A 20036-nucleotide genomic window follows, 5' to 3' on the forward strand; every position below is an offset into this window, starting at 1 on the left:
TATGTGTTTCCTGCAGATGTTGAGCAGCTGTTGGTGGTTAAAGAAGAGGTTCCCCCTGAGCAGCAGGAGTGTAGCTCCAGTGTGGACCAGCAGGAGTGTAGCTCCAGTGTGGACCAGCAGGAGCCAGAGCCCCCCCCACACATTGAAGAGGAACTGGAGGAACTGTGGAGCAGTCAGGAGGGAGAGCAGCTTCAAGGGCTGGATGAGGCTGATATCATCAAGTTCCTATTCACTCCTGTCCCTGGGAAGAGTGAAGATGATGAAGAGGAAGATCAGCCCTCACAGCTTCATCAAAGACAAACTCAACACATGGAAACAGAAGCTGATGGAGTGGACTGTGGAGGACCAGAACCAGCCAGGAACTCACATCCTCTTTTACAGCCAGAGACTGAAGACCAGACTGGAGACTCTTCTGAACCTGAGACTGGTGACAGTGCTGATTGGAAGGAGACCAGAGAACCTCAGTCAACTTTAAACTCTCTGAAACATGATTCAAGATTTAAGAAAACATTCAGCTGCTCTGAGTGTGGGAGAAGATTTGACCGTGAGTCACATCTGAAGACACACATGAGAATCCACACAGGAGAAAAACCTTTCAGCTGCTCAGTTTGTAAGAAATCTTTTACACAGAGAGGAAGTTTACATAAACACATGAGAATCCACACAGGAGAAAAGCCTTTTAGCTGCTCAGTTTGTAATACATCATTTACACAGAGTGGAGATTTACATAAACACATGAGAATCCACACAGGAGAGAAGCCTTTTAGCTGCTCAGTTTGTAAGAAATCTTTTACACAGAAAGGAGGTTTACGGTCACACATGTCCTTAGTCCACACAGGAGAGAAAAGATTCAGCTGCAGTGTTTGTAACAGAAGATTTGCCCTGAGTTCTGATGTCAAAACACATAAATGTGTTGGTCGGATGGAAACAGAAGCTGATGTAGAGGAGTGTGAAGGACCAGAACCAGCAAGGAACTCACCTCCACATCCACTTTTACGAGACTGAAGACCAGAATGGAGACTCTTCTGAACCTGAGACTGGTGATATGGAATAACGTTTGTGCCTTTTAAGTTCAAGCAAAACTTCAAGTATCAAACAAAAATCTTTATGTATCAACATCTAGATAGAAGACATTAAATTGTGTGGTAGGAAAAAGTACACTCTTATTTTAAATATTTTATTAGATATTGTTTTGTCTTGTAATGTCTGTCATATAATCAGTTATAATCAAGAAATCAGACAAATGTAACCACCCGATATTTTATAGGGCTCACACATATATTCACTTCTTTCTAAGTGACGTATGTTTAGCAAGATTCACTATTAATCATGTATCAATATGGGAGTTTATTCAATACACATTGGGTTGCTGTTTTAATTTTGTGTATCATGTTTAAAGTGGCCGTATTATGCTCTTTTTCAGGTTCATAATTGTAATTTGAGATTTTATCAGAATAGGTTTACATGGTTTAATAAAAAAAAAAAAACACCATATTTTTGTTGTACTGCACATTGCTGCAGCTCCTCTTTTCACCATTTGTCAGGTCTCTGTTTTAGCTACAGAGTGAGACCTCTCAACTTCTGTAACATCTTTGTTGTCAGTCGCACATGCTCAGTAGCTAGGTAAGGATCACATGAGCTAGCTAGCTGTTTCTCCAACTTCGGCCTGTGCAAGGCAGAATTAGCCGGGAGACTTCTTTTACACGAGGGCGCACTTCACACTTTTTGTGGAATACCTGCAGAACAGGGACATGGAAGTAGTTCTATACAATTTATTTGGTAGATTAGGGTGAATTTGTGTGTTGTAGCAGTGTTTTGCCATTGAGAACGAGCTACCATGCTAACGGTATGCATGCCGATTTTGAACAGCTCACCAGGAGACTGAAGGCAGGACACATTCACAAACCGGATCCCACTCAGAACAGCATGGATGGATTTTTTTTTCAAAGTTTGTATGCGTGTGGAAGCACCAGAGACACAAAATAACACCCATTCATAATATGGGCACTTTAAGCTAAATTTAGGCCCAGCAGTCTCGGAGAGGAGACATTTCTCTCTGTGTCAGGGAGACAGGAAGTGCAGGTTGAAGGGTTAGCTGTCTTTAGTTTAATCAAGGGAGATGTGAGGGAAGTAGCGTAGGGAAGTTGTTTCCTGTCAGGGAGCGGAGGAGTTTTCTCTTATGATCTGTATAAAACTATAAAAACTCACTTGTGCATTGCTATGTTCCAAGGTAATATGATCACAGTGACATCAAAATGATTACGGTCTTTTGACGCTGTATAAGAAGAGAGTCATATGAAACTTAGATTCAGTTGTCTATTCGACTGACTATCCCCTGTGGTGAGTTGATGTGTCTGAGGCAGCTCGGTTTGTTTGTTAAAATGTAACAAATAAATCCGCATGGAGTGAATATCAACAGTCTCTGGAGTCTTCATGGTGTCTTCGCATAGAAATAAAATGGATAGAAAGGCCATTGGACTGTTTGCTGTGGTCATTTGATGGGTACACAACAAAATGGTGATTGTTGCTAGTTAGTTGTACCCCAAACTGTGTCTAAGCTCGCTGGGAGGAGAACCTCCTGATGCAGCTCAGGAGATGTTCTCGGAGGGAATGAGGAAGAACCGTTAGACCCAGCGACAACGGGTCAGCGGACCGCTAACGTTAGACCCAGCCCGCTGTTCAGCTCATTCTCTGTAACCGATGCAGCATAAAAGCACGGCAGAAACAGCTAGCCAGCCGGTGTTAGTTGGCTAACATTAGCTTGCTAACTCCACCACCAAAAAGAAGATTCTGTTCAACTGCAGCGTTTGTGACCAAAGTTTCACCTGGTACAAACAGCTCAGGAACCATCAGTGTGTCGGCCGTCAGAGTCAAACTGAGGAGAACAGAGAGGCAGCTGAAGACACGGAAGCAGAAGCTGATGGAGAGGACTGTGGAGAACCAAAACCAGCCAGGAACTCACATCCACTTCTACAACCAGACAAGTCTGTCTCAGTCGGTGGTATGAAATATACCTGCTCTCAGTGTGGGAAAAGATTCAACAACAGGCCAAATCTGAAGGTGCACATGATCACATGACTGTTGCTTTTTGTGAGTAGTTGGTACTAGTCTTTATACACGTCCAAAATAGTTAGAAACAATCCTAAGTACATGACTGATGGGAACAACAATCTTTGACATTGGTCCAGTATTAAGCGAGATCGCTGCAGTCAGAAGCGGCGAATCAAGCTAAAATGTAAGATAATAGAGCCAGCTTCTATTTACCTTCAAAAATTATTGTCATATTGTCTGTAATCAGCTGGGGTAGTTTCATGGTGTTGAACAGCTGCTGTGTGTTTTAGAAACCAGCAGGTGTCTCTGTGTCTCTGTGTCTGAGCTTCATACAGCTTCATTCAGACATCACTAATGGCAACGTGAAGAAAGAAAGCAGTCACTTTATCACGCACAACCACAGGTTAGTCTCTGAATCCCTTCGCTTCAGGTTGCTGCCAGCCTGAACAAACAGGAAACAACCATGGAGTAGGAGTGAAGTCTGATGAGAATTTCAGTTCATTTACGGGATAGTTTCTGTGCCTCACTTTCCTGCTTTCTTTGAGTTAACTTTAAACTCCTGCGCTGCACAGGGTGACCATATTTTGATTTCCAAAAAAGACTGGATCTTATGTCGCTTAAATTGCCTCCTCGACTCCTCCACTTTATTTTAACTAGATCTGATTCTAGCAGCGTTACAGCTGTAACATTATTTATTTAAACACAGAAGAGCTGAAATGTTTAAGTGTAAGGTATTTTAATGTGTTCCCTCTCAGTTGAAGTTTAACCCTTGTGTGTCCTCCTTCTGTTTGGTATATAAAGTATAAATTATCACCCCATTCTGTGTTACATCTTCTTAGCCAACTTCATTCCAACCTATTACCACTAGTGTTACGCTTGTTTCTGGAATGCATGGTCAATAAACCTCATTAATATTAACTTATACCTACTTTCTGAGTTTAAAAAAGCACAAGTTATGAATTATTTTGACTAACAATTAAAATCAGAGGTTGTGGAGTGGATCACAGACTGGTATATGTCAACGTTTATACGTTTGGTTTACGTTGAAACCATTTACATTTCTTTTCAAATGCTATAAAGTTGAATAAAACCCCCACAATCCAATGAGACAATAATCCATTTTATTTGCAAAAAGCGTTGTATGGAACAATCCATGTTATTTTTGAGGCAATTTGGTTTTACACATACTGTACAATAGAGACAACAATATACATATATAGGCACATATCAACATAATATACAAATAACACATAATATCAAGACAAGTACACATGGAGTGGGATGTAAAGTGCAAAAGGTAATACTGCAAAGTAGTGTGCAAAATGCATATCTTGCACAAGTAAGTAACTTAAATTAAATGTGTGCAAGATGCTTGCACACATTTAATTTTGAAAAAGGGTCAAATTTGACCCGAGGACAACAGGATGGTTAAGAGGAAGTTACAGTAAACCATAGAGCTTTTATTGTGAAAAGCGGAAGTGGATAAAGTGTTGTATTAACTGTGTTGTGGTTGAATAAAGTGAGACGTGCAATGCCGTCTTGGTTCCGACCGGTTCCGGCATTGGACGCCCGTGTGTCTTTATTTTATAGTCAAACCCGAGTCTAGGCAACAGAAGAAACCCTCGGTTAATATTTGCCCGGAAGTTGTTGGTACGACCCGTAATACCGTCAGTCCCCGGAACTAACGTTAACTGTTTGTGTGTCACATCGTGATGAGGACGGCGGAGTAAAAAAGAAAGAAAGGTCCCAAACTGCTGGATGTGGTTTTAAAAGCTGAAGCTGTTTTCTTTTTTAATGTCGCAGGGAGTCGGTGCTAAAGCTAAGGTTAGCCGCTAGCAGCTAGCTCCTGCTAAGCTAACGTGTTGTTGTTGTATTTCCTGAAACAGGTCGGGGAGAAGAGGAGCAGAGCCGCGAGGAACTTTAACATGAAGTCTGAGAGGAAGCTGTCAGCGGACCAGGGGACAGGTGGGACACATTTACATCTGAAATATATAGAAATATATATACAAGCTATGTGTCTATACATATGGATATACAAGCTGTTTAAACGGAATATAGAAGCTATGTGTATATACGTATATAGAAGCTATGTGTGTGTATACATGGATATAGAAGATGTATGTGTGTATACATGGATATAGAAGCTTATGTGTATACATGGATATAGAAGCTATGTGTGTATACATGGATATAGAAGCGGTGTATATGTTTATGGATATAGAAGCTATGTGTGTATACTGTATATAGAAGCTATGTGTGTATACATGGATATAGGTATGTTGTATATATGGATATAGAAGCTATGTGTGTATACATGTATATAGAAGCTATGTGTGTATACAGGATATAGAAGCTATGTGTGTATACATGGTAATTATAGAAGCTATGTGTGTATACATGTATATAGAAGATATGTGTATATAGGATATACAGTGTATACTATAGAAGATATGTGTATATGTGTGATATAGAAGCTATGTGTGTATACATGTATATAGAAGCTATGTGTGTATTTGATATAGAAGCTATGTGTGTATACATGGATATAGAAGATATTTGTATATATATATAGTTAGAAGCTATGTGTGTATACATGGATATAGAAGATATGTGTGTATATATGGATATAGAAGCTTATGGGTGTATACATGGATATAGAAGCTATGTGTATATGTATACGTATATAGAAGCATGTGTGTATAATGGATATAGAAGCTGTATGTGTATATATTGGATATAGAAGCTATGTGTGTATACATGTATATAGAAGCTATGTGTGTATACATGGATATAGAAAGCTGTATGTGTATATATGGATATAGAAGCTATGTGTGTATACATGTATATAGAAGCGATGTGTGTATACATGGATATAGAAGCTGTATGTGTATATATGGATATAGAAGCTATGTGTGTATACATGTATATAGAAGCTATGTGTGTATACATGGATATAGAAGCTATATGTGTATATATGGATATAGAAGCTATGTGTGTATACATGTATATAGAAGATATGTGTGTATATATGGATATAGAAGCTATGTGTGTATACATGGATATAGAAGCTATGTGTGTATATATGGATATAGAAGCTATGTGTGTATACATGGATATAGAAGATATGTGTGTATATATGGATATAGAAGCTATGTGTGTGTATACATGGATATAGAAGATATGTGTGTATATATGGATATAGAAGCTATGTGTGTATTCATGGATATAGAAGCTATGTGTGTATACATGTATATAGAAGCGATGTGTGTATACATGGATATAGAAGCTGTATGTGTATATATGGATATAGAAGCTATGTGTGTATACATGTATATAGAAGCGATGTGTGTATACATGGATATAGAAGCTGTATGTGTATATATGGATATAGAAGCTATGTGTGTATACATGTATATAGAAGCTATGTGTGTATACATGGATATAGAAGCTGTATGTGTATACATGGATATAGAAGCTGTGTATGTATACATGTACAGTATATAGAAGTTGTTTCCATGGCTGGTAAAAGGGAATATTCCACTGATATAATGTATGTCTTTTGCAACAAAACTGTAAACAGACTGTGCTGCTACGTTCACAGCTATAACTTTACTGCTACTTCATACTCATAAACAAACACACCTCCCTCTCTCTCTTTTCCTCTCTCTCCAACGCACACTCGTAAACAAGAGGCTGTGTGTGTGTGTGTGTGTGTGTGTGTGTGTGTGTGTGTGTGTGTGTGTGTGTGTGTGTGTGTGTGTGTGTGTGTGTGTGTGTGTGTGTGTGTGTGTGTGTGTGAGTGTGCGGAGTGTGCGCGTGTGCCTGCAGGGCTCCAGACTAACTTTTTTTACTAGGTAGGTGCTCATAGGTAGGTGCTGTGTCTGCAGCTATACACCCTGCCCCGCCGGTCTAGCCGTACACTGCAACTCCTCACTCCCTAACTATAAGCTTTATCAAAGAGGAGAGTTTTCAGTTTAGTCTTAAATGTGGTGACGGTGTCTGCCCCCTGAACCCAGATGGCTCACTAGAGCTGTGGCTATCTGTCAGCCTGGCTACAGTGCTGAAAAGAAACTGTAGTGGAAGTTTCCTTTGCAGCAGGGGTGAAGTTTTCAGAGTTTAGTAAAATGAAACACATAAGACAGTCTGAGACTAGAACCAAGTTGGGGTTTTGTATTTTATTAAAGATATATTTGCAAACAGGAGCAACATGATTTCACAAAAGGCCGCAGCCCAGTGTGGAGTCAGTTTCTCAAATGAGTGAACAAGAACATTAAGCTTATATGCATCTTCAGAGTGACAGCACACACGCACTTGGCTTATTATGACGCTACAATTCTTACAGGCAATCTGATACACATGAAGACATCTCGGAGCCATTTCGCCTCCTCCTCCCTGTACGACTTTCACCCCCCCAGTTACATCTTAACTGGCATGGGAAAACTAGAGATAGTTTCAGGGTGACCTTGTAGCCCCCTATCTGTTCAGACAAACAGTGCTCACATTATGTTCCAGACTGGACGTCTCAGCAGTTAATCAGAAACTGAGATAAACGGTCTTTCAATAATGTGAGAGAATTAAAGTAGAAATAAAACATAAAAATATAAGGAATAATGCTTAAATGTAATTTTTCCCATTACAAAACCTTGGGTTGTTCTTATTTTCTTCTATTAGTGATGAGTAATAGTCTGATCTGGCCTTTCTTAGGGCCTTCCTAGGACTGTCTTGCCAATCTAAATGAGATTCTTCCAATTTGGTGGAACGCCATTTACTTTCAAGTTTTCGCGAGATTTGCCTTAATTTACGAGTTTGGGAGTTATACCAAGGTGCTAGTTTCCTTTGCTTCATCATCTTCTTTTTGAGGGGTGCAACAGAGACTAAAGTCGTCCGTAGGCAGGCCGTAGCACCGTCTACATCAATTATCAATTGTAAAGGGACTAAAGTTTACATAAAGGTCCTCTGTTTTATTAAAGGGGTGACAGAATGCAAAACTGATTTTACCTTGTCATAGTTGAATAATGACAGTTTAGTGGGTAACTAGGACATACATAGAACCTCTGAATCCCATTGACACCTCTTTTCTCTGCAAATCTCACTATTTGAAACTGCCTCTGAAAACGGGCGAATCTCAACGAGCCGCCTAGTTGACGTCAACTATTGCGGCTCCTCCTCATTTGGCTCTAGTCTCTCTTTGTCACGCCCCAACATTTGCATCGGCTACACAACTGACCTGAGATCAGTTAGTCTTCTGAATCTAGGTCGTGCAGATCTCAGAAATTGTATACATTGTTCATCTGCTATTTTACCATTAAATTCACTTCTGAGACTTTTTTATGCGAGAAATCAACTATGTAGAGGTCAAATATGGGCCGTTTTATGAAGATTGATGTCTAATTGCAAATTTTGTCCGACTGTGTGTAGGAGTTCAGAGGCCGGTGCTGCCTGTGTAGCTGCCTCGCCGCCTGGCCTGCCTTCCTTCACAGACCCCGGCCTGCTGTGAGCTCGATTGAGTTCAGTCACGACTGGCAGCCCACAGCACTCCATACCCGCGCAAAGTCACCGTTTTGGGCTAATGGACTACCAAACGCCGCTGCTCTGACAGAGCTCCAGGGCTTCCAACGCCCCTCTTCCTGCTAGCTAAATGGCCGGTGTATGTGAGTGAAAGCGCGGTCAGCGAGCTTGTTACGCCAGCATTCTCTTACCACAGGTTCCAGTTACTCTTTTAATGTGTGTAATTATAATGTGTTGAGTTATTTAAACAAACGATTGGGGAAATAAACGCAGCTTGTCCGCGAGTCCCATTGATAGAGCCTGCGGCTGGATGGAGCTCTATCAATGAGAGCTAGCTAGCCTCCTCTTAGAATTCCTCTGGAATTCACAAATATTAATTAAATTGAAATCGGACACCGTTGTTAGGTTTATAAGACCATTAGTTAGATGTTGTGTAAGTGGCGTGACGAAATTCAAACTGTAAATATACTCGATTTACGCCGAAAAGGAAGCTAACTATCCGTGATTTGTAGCTAGGATTGAAGGGACAGTCGCAGCTAACGAAACACCTAGTCTTCACAAATATTAATTAACTTGAAATCAGACACCGTTGTTAGGTTTATAAGACCTTTAGTTAGATGTTGTATAAGTGGCGTGACATGTGTGTAACATGTGGTAAGAGATTGCTGGTGTAACAAGCTCGCTGACCACGCTCTCACTCTCACACATTTAGCTAGCAGGAAGAGGGGAGTTGAAGGCCCTGGATCTCTGTCAGGGCAGCGGTGTTGGTAGTCCCTGCTGTGGGCTGCAGCCGTGACGGAGCTCCAAGTACCTCATAGCAGGCCGGGGTCTGTGAAGGAAGGCAGGCCGGGCGGCGAGGCAGCACCAGCGGCTGAACTCCGACACACAGTCTTACCAAATTTGCAATTAGCCATCAATTTTCGTAAAACGGCCCATATTTGAGCTTTATATAGTTGATTTCTCGCTTAAAAAAGTCTCAGAAGTGAATTTAATAACGAAATAGCCCGACAAACAATGTGTAACTTTGCAGTGTCTGAAATATGAGGCCTGCTGCCGAGTCTCCCATGTGTTTCTATGTAGTTTGCTCAAACCAATCAGCGCGTAGCTCATTCTGAATATTCATTAGCATACCATATTTGGAAGAAAAGCTCTTGTTCCAAATAGAGCCATATTCACAGGGTAGTTAAGGGCCTAATAAAATAGCATTCGGGCAATTTTCAGCCCAACCTATGTTACATACCCCATTAGGAGACCTTAAGGAACAGTGTAAAATACCCTATATAATCATTCTATCACCCCTTTAAAGCACGGTAATGAGTTTAGTGCTGTTGGAATATCTTCCTTAAATTTAGCTATAGCACTGTCAGATAGGCATCTAGTGTAGAAGCTTTTATCTAATTTTGTATAATCGGGTATTAAGAATTCGAAAGTTATTAAGAAGTGGTCTGATAATAAAGGATTTTGCGGGAATATTAATACATCTTCAATTTTGATGCCATATGCCAGCACAAGGTCGAGGGTGTGGTTAAAACAGTGCGTGGCCTCATGCACACTCTGACTGAAACCAATTGAATCTAGTAGTGAGTTGAAAGCAATACTAAGGCTATTGCTGTCAACGTCCACATGGATATTAAAATCACCTACAATAACAGGGCTCGAGAGTGCGACTAAGATTTTTCCTAGGTCGCACCAGTGCACCTAACGTCCTCGCATCCGCTGCCTCTCCACGAACGAAGCGATGTCGTTTATATGTTGCGGTACATGACCCATTCCTTCTGTAAAGCCGTGCCTGGATCTCTCCTCCGCGCAGGATAGAATTGCTATATATGTCAGAGGTTGCACGCCTCTGGAGCAACTAGGGGTTAAGTGCCTTGCTCAGGGACACATTGGTTGATGTATCACAGTGGGAATCGAACCCGGGTCTACCACACCAAAGGCATGCGTCATATCCACTGTGCCATCACCACTGTCACTGCTGCCAAAATATAGAAACGAATTTCAAGGAGGCAAAAATCCTGAGTGATCCGCGTCACCTCCCCCATAGCAGGCAGGCTAACTAGCCGTTAGCACAACAAATAACTAGACGTTAGCTAACGGAGCGGAGGAAAGTTTAACAAACCACGGAGACAGGTCCGGTTAAAATACAGCTAAAAAGGTGTAAAGAGTGACTGTATTTCGCTGTAGAGGAATTCAATCGCAGGATGTTAAGCGTTAAGCAGTCTGCAGCTGCCGTTGTCTGCAACAGGAAACAGGAAGTTGGGTGGAAGCGGAAATCAACTACTTGGTAAGGTTTTCTTTAGCATCCTATGTGTATTTTATTTCTTCATAGAAGCGGTCTCTGCTGTCACATTTCTACCTCTCTCACCCAAGTGAGGGAGCAGTACAGCAGTGTGTGGCAAATGTCGGAGCTGACGTTTAAAAATGCAAATAAATCAGTGAATGCACTACAGCACTGCCGAGGTCTACCAACACAGCTCTACCGACCGGAAGTGTACACAAGCCGGGTTGAGACGTAAACTAAAGTGAGTGAAAGAGAGGAGGGCTAACAGTAGGATAAGGCTAACTCCTTTACTACGCAGCATTTTCTTCGCCAATGTACGTCTTTAGCAAACAAATGGATGATCTTCTGCTGCGGATCACCACTCGTAAATGTATTATAGATAGCAACATCATGATTTTCACAGAAACATGGTAACAACAGCGCTGTGCAACAGCATGTGCGGACGATGAGTGTGACGCCGCAACCGGCAGTAGCGTTGCTTTTTCATTTATTAACATGTCACGGCATACTCTATGCTTGAGGCTAAGATTGTGTTTAACTAGTGTATTGTGTATAAACTGTGAAGTGCCTACACTGTCAGCCAAGATGACATGTTCCCCGCAGTTCTGGGGTAGCGACTGCAACATTCGCAGTTCATGGAGTTCGTCTCCTTACAGTACCTCAACCACCTGAATTCTCGCAGCCAGTGTACCCGAAAGTGGTGGGTTCGGGCCTTTTTCGCCACACAAACCTCTGACTCTGAATCATCATCCGACTGTGACACTGTAGACTCTGGCACTAGCTCACAAGCCGCAGGTCGGAAGAACGCACATAGCAGGTGTTGATATCTGTCTCCTTCCCAAAGACGTTTACATGCGCTTGATTATTTCTAGGACCCTCCCCCTCCACACATTAGCCACTTACAGCCATTCCCTATACTTCTCACACTCATTGGCCTGCCACAAATTCCAGATTCATTGACGCGCCCCTTCCACGTTTAACGTGTTAAAAAAAATGTACTGGTCGCACACTCTCAAAAGTGTGTGTGTGTGTGTAGCTGTGTGTGTGTGAGACGCTGTTTCTGCCGCTGTGTAAGTGAACTATCATGCGGCACGTGTGTGTCGAAGACATCGAGTGGACGCCCGTCCCGAATGTCGGTTCCCTGGATGTATAATAATAACCGTCAGCTCATTGTCCAAATGCTCTGCCCTTGTTTTTCCGTTCATATGCGTAGGCAGTGCACCAAAAACGTAAGCCATATAGTAGCAGGGAAAACCCTGCATTTAGCTAATAAGCAGTCAGCCCACCTATTTCTTCTACCTGCCCACCCTAATATAGCAGGCTAGAACCGGCCCTGGTGTTGAATCTACTCCGAAGCAGCAATGCAGGACGTGTGAATGCAGCCTAAAGCAGCCTTTAGAAACTTCAACAGGTTTGTGGTGAACCGTGGGCTTCGTCTTAGAGCTACGCTTCCTTCGGACTAACAACAGAAGCCTGTTAACTACTAACAAAAACCCAGATATATTTGGTCTACAGTCATTGAAGACAAACAAAATCAACATATCCTTAAATTTGAGGAACCATCTTCTTAAAATTGTTGCTGAATAATTTTCAGTGTTGGATTTTGCCATGTCTAATGGAATTGTAGATGTTAAATTGTACAAATATTCACACTGTGTTTAATTTTTACCTCAAGATGTTCTGGAAGTGATTGTTGGTGAAGTGGAGCAGCAGGAGTGTAGCTCCAGTGTGGACCAGCAGGAGGCAGAGCCCCCCCCATACATTAAAGAGGAACAGGAGGAACTGTGGAGCAGTCAGGAGGGAGAGCAGCTTCAAGGGCTGGAGGAGGCTGATATCACCAAGTTCCCATTCACTCCTGTTCCTGTGAAGAGTGAAGATGATGAAGAGGAAGCTCAGTCCTCACAGCTTCATCAGAGACAAACTCAACACATGGAAACAGAAGGTAATTGTGACATTTTGAAGGAGAGCGGAGAACCTCCGTCAGGTTTGAGAAGTCACGTGACTGTGTTGATGTGATCACACAGCAAACGTTACAGCTTATAGACAAATAATTAGAGATGCACCGATTACAATTTTCTAGGCCGGTTCCAATATCCGATTTTTCATTGAGTTTGACCTGCCGATACAGATTTTAGCCGATTACAATTACATTTTTTCTAACCACTTTACAGCACATTTGTTTTCTATCTTTTCTTTAATAGAACATTTTACATTTTGCCTAGAACATAGAAAAATTTTTGAGCAGTTCATCGATCGCAATAAAATAGAACTATACTCAGCAAGAAAAGAAACGTCCTCTCACTTTCAACTGCTTTTATTTTCAGCCAACTTAACATGGGTAAAACTTTGTATGAACATAAAAAAATTCAACTACTAAGAAATAAACTGAACCATGTTACAGACATGTGACTAACAGAAATGGAAAAATGTGTCCCTGAACAAAGGATGGTCAAAATCAAAAGTCACAGTCAGTATGTGGTGTGGCCACCAGCTGCATTAGGTACTGCAGTGCATCTCCCCCTCATGGACTGCACCAGGTTTGCCAGTTCTTTTTGTGAGATGTTACCCCCCCTCTTCCACCAAGGCACCTGCAAGTTCCTGGATATTTCTGGGTGGGAATGGTTCTCGCCCTTACCCTCCCATCCAACAGGTCCCAGACGTGCTCAATGGGAATGAGATCCAGGCTCTTCGCTGGCCATGGCAGAACGCTAACATTCCTGTCTTGCAGGAAATTGCGCACAGAACGAGTGGTATGGCTGGTGGCATTATCATGTTGGAGGGTCATGTCAGGATGAGCCTGCAGGAAGGGTACCACATGAGGGAGGAGGATGTCTTCCCTGTAACTTTTGATTTTGACCATCCTTTGTTCAGGGACACATTTTTCCATTTATGTTAGTCACATGTCTGTGAAACATTGTTCAGTTTATTTCTTAGTTGAATTTTTTTATGTTCATAAAAAGTTTTACGCATGTTAAGTTGGCTGAAAATTAAAGCAGTTGAAAGTGAGAGGACGTTTCTTTTTTTGCTGAGTTTGTATAAATTACTCCTGGTGTGGGAAATTCACACACATCTAAAGTGGAAGTTATGGAAGAACCATTTCCTTCTTTATACATCCAATATCCATCAAACAAAATGTGTATATATATATATATATATATATATATATATATATATATATATATAACAAAGAGAGTTAGTGTGCATGTCGGAAAAAAGCTTCACACTGTGAGCAGGCAAGCAAGGGAGAAAGGAAAAAGAGACTTGCTGTCCGAGGGATAACTAGCCAGTGGAGATTGCGTGTGTGCGTCCTTGAGAACTGTAAGTCTTATAACTTATGCTGTCAGTTCATTGTTAGCTGGTGATTTTGTTGTTTGTATTCTTCACCTGCTATCTAGGTTGCACGTGGCTGTTGATTCGATATAATGGCGATTGTTGAACGCCCTTGTTCACGTTTGTATTTTATGTGCACTATTTACATGCTACAGTAGTTACACTGCATTAAGATAATGTAATTAGGGGCGGCCTCTAGCTCACCCAGTAAGAGCGTTCGCCCTACGTAGCCTTTACAATGTTATTTATTTACAGCATTTGACGGGGATAAAATCGGCATATGTCAGACTGACCGGCCGGTTAATCGGTGCATCTCTACAAATAATCAGTGCAAGTGTCTTCTGTTATCTTAGCCAGTGGAAGCATGTAGAGGCCCCAGAATGGAGCCTTGGGGAACTCCGCATTTCATATTTGTCCGCTGATGTTTATCTATAGACAAAGTAGTCCCTGTTCTTTAATTAGGATTCAAACCAGACCAGAACATTAAATAACAATAAGATAAGCCTGAGGTATAATTGTCAGTCTTTACAGCACTCGGGCTGAAAGTTAGAATGCAGAAACATGAAATACCAGGGTTTTTTTTTTTTACCACGTAAAGAGATTTGAAAAGAGACTCTGTACTGTTGATGCTGTCTCTCTGTGTCTGTGTTAGCATCTCTCTCTCTGTGTGTGTCTTGTTTCCTGCAGATGTGCAGCAGCTGTTGGTGGTTAAAGAAGAGGTTCCCCCTGAGCAGCAGGAGTGTAGCTCCAGTGTGGATCAGCAGGAGCCAGAGCCCCCCCCACACATTAAAGAAGAACAGGAGGAACTGTGGAGCAGTCAGGAGGGAGAGCAGCTTCAAGGGCTGGAGGAGGCTGATATCACCAAGTTCCCATTCAATCCTGTCCCGGTGAAGAGTGAAGATGATGAAGAGGAAGCTCAGTCCTCACAGCTTCATCAGAGACAAACTCAACACATGGAAACAGAAGCTGATGGAGAGGACTGTGGAGGACCAGAACCAGCCAGGAACTCACATCCACTTTTACAACCAGAGACTGAAGATCAGACCAGAGACTCTTCTGAACCTGAGACTGATGACAGGGCTGATTGGAAGGAAACCAGAGAACCTCAGTCAGCTTTAAACTCTTTGAAACGTGATTCAAGATGTAAGAAAATATTCAGCTGCTCTGAGTGTGGGCGAGGATTTGGCACCAAGGCACACCTGAACAGACACATGAGAATCCACACAGGAGAGAAGCCTTTCAGCTGCTTTGAGTGTGGTAAAGCTTTCTCTGATAGTGGAACCCTGAAGAAACACATGATAACTCACACAGGAGAAAAGCCTTTCAGCTGCTCAGTCTGTAAGAAATATTTTACACAGAGAGGAAGTTTACGGTCACACATGACAGTCCACACAGGAGAGAAAAAATTCAGCTGCAGTGTTTGTAACAAAAGATTTTCCCGGCGTTCTCATGTCAAAACACATAAATGTGTTGGTCAGATGGAAACAGAAGCTGATGGAGAGGACTGTGGAGGACCAGAACCAGTCAGGAACTCACATCCACTTTTACAACCAGAGACTGAAGACCAGACTGGAGACTCTTCTGAACCTGAGACACACATTAAAGAGGAACAGGAGGAACTGTGGAGCAGTCAGGAGGGAGAGCAGCTTCAAGGGCTGGAGGAGGCTGATATCACCAAGTTTCCATTCACTCCTGTCCCTGTGAAGAGTGAAGATGATGAAGAGGAAGCTCAGTCCTCACAGCTTCATCAGAGACAAACTCAACACATGGAAACAGAAGCTGATGGAGAGGACTGTGGAGGACCAGAACCAGCCAGGAACTCACATCCACATCCACTTTTACAACCAGAGCCTGAAGACCAGACTGGAGACTCTTCTGATCCTGAGACTGATGACAGTGCTGATTGGAAGGAGACCAGAGAACCTCAGTCAGCTTTAAACTCTCTGAAACATGATTCAAGATGTAAGAAAACATTCAGCTGCTCTGAGTGTGGGAGAATATTTGGCCAAAGGGGAAATCTGAAGAGACACATGATAACTCACACAGGAGAGAAGCCTTTTAGCTGCTCTGTTTGTAAGAAATCTTTTACACAGAGTGAAAATTTACGGTCACACATGAGAACTCACACAGGAGAGAAGCCTTTCAGCTGCTCTGAGTGTGGTAAAGCTTTCGCTGAAGGTGGAAACCTGAAGAAACACATGATGACTCACACAGGAGAGAAGCCTTTTAGCTGCTCAGTTTGTAAGAAATCTTTTACACAGAGTGGATATTTACAGAGACACATGAGAATCCACACAGGAGAAAAACCCTTCAGCTGCTCAGTCTGTAAGAAATCTTGTACAGAGAGTGGAAGTTTACGGTCACACATGGCAGTCCACACAGGAGAGAAAAGATTCAGCTGCAGTGTTTGTAACAAAAGATTTGCTTGAAACAGAAGCTGATGGAGAGGACTGTGGAGGACCAGAACCAACCAGGAACTCACATCAACATCCACTTTTACAACAAGAGACTGAAGACCAGACTGGAGACTCTTCTGAACCTGAGACTGGTGACTAGGGATGTCACGAGAACCAATACTACCGATACCTTCCTGTTCTAAAATGACCCATTTTTTTGTAGCACCGTAGGCATCGTTAGCGCAATGCCAGTGTTAGCAGCATCGGTGCTGCACCTCTTCCGGTACTGATTGGGGCAGTATACGCTTCAGAGTTTTCCAGTCTATACATTCAGAAGTAGGAGGTCACGAACAAGTGGCCGAAGTCACGCCCTTCTACTTCCAGTGGAAAAAATATGAACGAGAGTCAACGGAGAGATAGATTCTACCCGACCTAAAAAACAGCATGTTCACTGCAATCTCACTGTCCTCTCTTCCCGATTTACAGCCCCCCTCTCTTGGCTTCAAATAACTCACCGTTGTCGGCTACAGCTGCTGAAACGGCTACACGTTGTAAACAGCCCTTGTCGCTTGCCTGCTCCTCTGGTAACGTTAGCCGTTAGCAGGGTTAGCATGGCGCCGTTAGCCAGGACCCGTCGGGATCACTTTACTGGCTGTGTCTCAATTGTTGAGTACACAAATGTTGAAATTACATAAAATGCCCGTCCCTTGTAGCCGTGATAAATTACATCTCCAATATTTACCTGGGGTTTGTAACGTCTCTGGTCGCGCAACTGTTAGAAACACTGTTGTTGTTTTTGCACAGTAGCCTACCTTTGAAAAGATGCCTGGAAGTCTGGAATGTGTCTGGGGACACTAGTGGTTGCACTGTGGTTACGTTCAGACTGCAGGCAAAAGTGGCCCAAATCCAAATCAGATTCAGGCCACTTCCATATGTTGTCCTGAATCAGACCCAGGTCTGATTCTTTTCAATGCGGCCGCAGTGTTAACAACCAAGGCGGATTTGATGCGACTTTTACCTCAATAACCCTCGCTGCGCTCTCTCTCTCCGCGGGGAGGGGCGGGGGCCCCCTGCTCCCGGTGCGGCTGTCAATCGGGGCGGACTGTCCTCCGTGCATCCCAACCGCGTCGCGTCGCCAGGGCGGGAATCGGCTCACGTAAAAAGGCGATGTCGGCAACCCACCCGACCTGTCTTGAAACACAGACCACACGGACGCGTGCGAGTCAGAGGGTCGCCGCGTGGCGCAATGGAAGTGAGGGCCGGCGCGCCTGCTGAGGTGGGATCCCGGTCCTCGGGGTCAGGCGCATCACCGGCCCGTCTCGCCTGCACCGTTGGGGAGGTGGAGCGTGGGCGCATGTGATAGGACCTGAAAGATGGTGAACTATACCTGGGCAGGGCAAAGCCAGAGGAAACTCTGGTGGATTTGATGTAGAAAGGTGAAATTGTGAAATGAATATTATTTATTTATATTATTATTAATAAAGCCTTGCATTTATAAAGTCTTGGATTTCGTTACAGAGGTCTTATATTGTTTTGCCTTTCCTAGGATTAAGTTCATACCGTAACAAAATTAACTGTTACTAATTAATTAAAAACTGACCGAGCGCCGTCGCGAGTACCGGAGGACCCAAGACACAAAGTAAAACCTTCTGACCGGTACGGGGGTCGACACCTCTCTGACCCGGTACCGGGGTAAACACACCTCTCTGACCGGTACCGGGGTAAAAAACCTCTCTGACCGGTACGGGGGTAAACACTCCTCTCGACCGGTACCGGGGTAAACACACCTCTCTGACCGGGTACCGGGGTAAACACCTCTCTGACCGGTACGGGGGTAAACACTCCTCTGACCGGTAACGGGGTAAACACACCTCTCTGACCGGTACGAGCGACACACCTCTCTGAACGGTACGGGGTAAACACTCCTCTCTGACCGGTACGGGGTAAACACTCCTCTCTGACCGGTACCGGGGGTAAACACTCCTCTCTGACCGGTACGGGGTAAAAAACACTCTCTGACCGGTACCGGGGGTAAACACTCCTCTGACCCGGTACGGGGCGCACCTCTCTGACCGGTACCGGGGGGTAAACACACCTCTCTGACCGGTACCGGGGGGGTTAGCGGTAAAACTGAGCGGAGGATGTGCAGAATGTGTTGGTGTCTGTCGGACTTTGGCTGGCCGCTCGGCGCCTTCAGACAAAGCTCAAGCTAACAGGCTAACGGCTTATTAGCTAGCCAGACACCGAGCGGTAACATCTGCAGAGATTGGCTCTGTGGGCGCATCAATCTGCTCGGTGTTCGTAACAAACAGAGCGAGCAGCCGGACTCTAACACCTGTTGATCCGTGCAGGACTTCACTGTGAGCAGACTGTTTAGAGACCATGTGACCGGCAGGTAACGTTAGCGGTTAGCTGCTACTGTAGCAGAGCTGCAAGGAAACGCTGAACTGAGCTGTGTGTTTTCAGTGTTAAACTCTGCTGCAGGTGTTCATGTAGGACTGTTGGTAGTGATTTCCAGAGGTGGAAGACTTACTCAGATCGTGTATTGCATAATAGATTTTATTTTAATGGATTATGTTATGATCCAGTTAATTGTATTAAATATGACCGATAATTTAAATAAAATGTTTTATTTAACTCAAGTAGCCTACTTGAACATAATTATTTTCTAGGGTTTAAAATGTAGACAGATTTGACATTTAATGGCACATTTATTCCGTGTGGGCCGTGGTGTTCATGAACCAGAACTTCGACAATAAATCAGTAAGTTGCTGCTCAAAAACGTTTTTCAAGGTTGGCAGGTCTGGACGCTGTATTAAAAAAAAAAGAGAGCCGTATTCCCCCGAAACGTTGTATTAATGTTACTGTTTAAAATGCTTTTAATGCTAAAACCAACATTAAAAACGTAGTAATCTTCCCCCAGCATTTAGTTTGTTGCTAAACTGTGTAAAATGAGTGGTGATGTTTATGTTTTCAGATAACGTTACTGTTGATGTTCAAACAGGCCTGCGTGTGTGTTTTGAGAAATATCTTTATATTGCAAGGCTATATTTATTATATTAAGTTGGATATTGGATGTGAAAAGAAGGAAATGGTTCTAACATCTAACAACTTTAGATGTGTGTGAATTTCCCACACCAGGAGTAATTTATATAGTTCTATTTTATAGCGATCGATCATCTCTTAAAAAAATGTTCTATGTAAAATGTTCTATTAAAGAAAAGATAGAAAATAAATATTTATGTGTGCTGTAAAGTAGTTAGAAAAAATGAAATCGGAATCAGCTGGCCTAACAGAAAGAAAATCGGAATCGGCCTACAAAGTTGTAATCGGTGCATCACTAATTTTAATAAAGAAGTTCATGTTTCATGTTAAAGTACATGGAATCTTAGAAAATCCTTTTTTTTTTTTTTTACCGTGGTATTGAAATCGGCATCGAGAATCGTGTTATTTTACTGGTATTGGCACCG

At 42.8% G+C, this 20036-nt stretch overlaps 1 protein-coding gene and 1 long non-coding RNA gene across 3 annotated transcripts; both read left to right on the top strand.

The window, feature by feature from the left end:
• The first annotated feature begins 431 nt into the window (after positions 1 to 431).
• LOC120571061 (gastrula zinc finger protein XlCGF57.1-like) lies at positions 432 to 18173 on the top strand. Its single transcript, XM_039819764.1, has 3 exons — positions 432 to 819; positions 15466 to 15631; positions 16199 to 18173. The coding sequence occupies exons 1-3, from the start codon at positions 568 to 570 to the stop codon at positions 16597 to 16599; spliced, it is 819 nt and encodes a 272-aa protein (XP_039675698.1). The 5' UTR covers positions 432 to 567; the 3' UTR covers positions 16600 to 18173.
• LOC120571093 lies at positions 4616 to 12653 on the top strand. Of its 2 annotated transcripts, none has more exons than XR_005641184.1 (3): positions 4616 to 4701; positions 4938 to 5016; positions 12516 to 12653. It is a non-coding gene; the product is annotated as an uncharacterized LOC120571093 (long non-coding RNA). The 2 variants fall into 2 exon arrangements; XR_005641183.1 differs by lacking the exon at positions 4616 to 4701 and adding an exon at positions 4702 to 4794.
• Positions 18174 to 20036: the final 1863 nt, after the last annotated feature.

The sequence above is a fragment of the Perca fluviatilis genome, chromosome 13 (genome assembly GCF_010015445.1).
Source record: "Perca fluviatilis chromosome 13, GENO_Pfluv_1.0, whole genome shotgun sequence".
Taxonomy (NCBI): domain Eukaryota; kingdom Metazoa; phylum Chordata; class Actinopteri; order Perciformes; family Percidae; genus Perca; species Perca fluviatilis.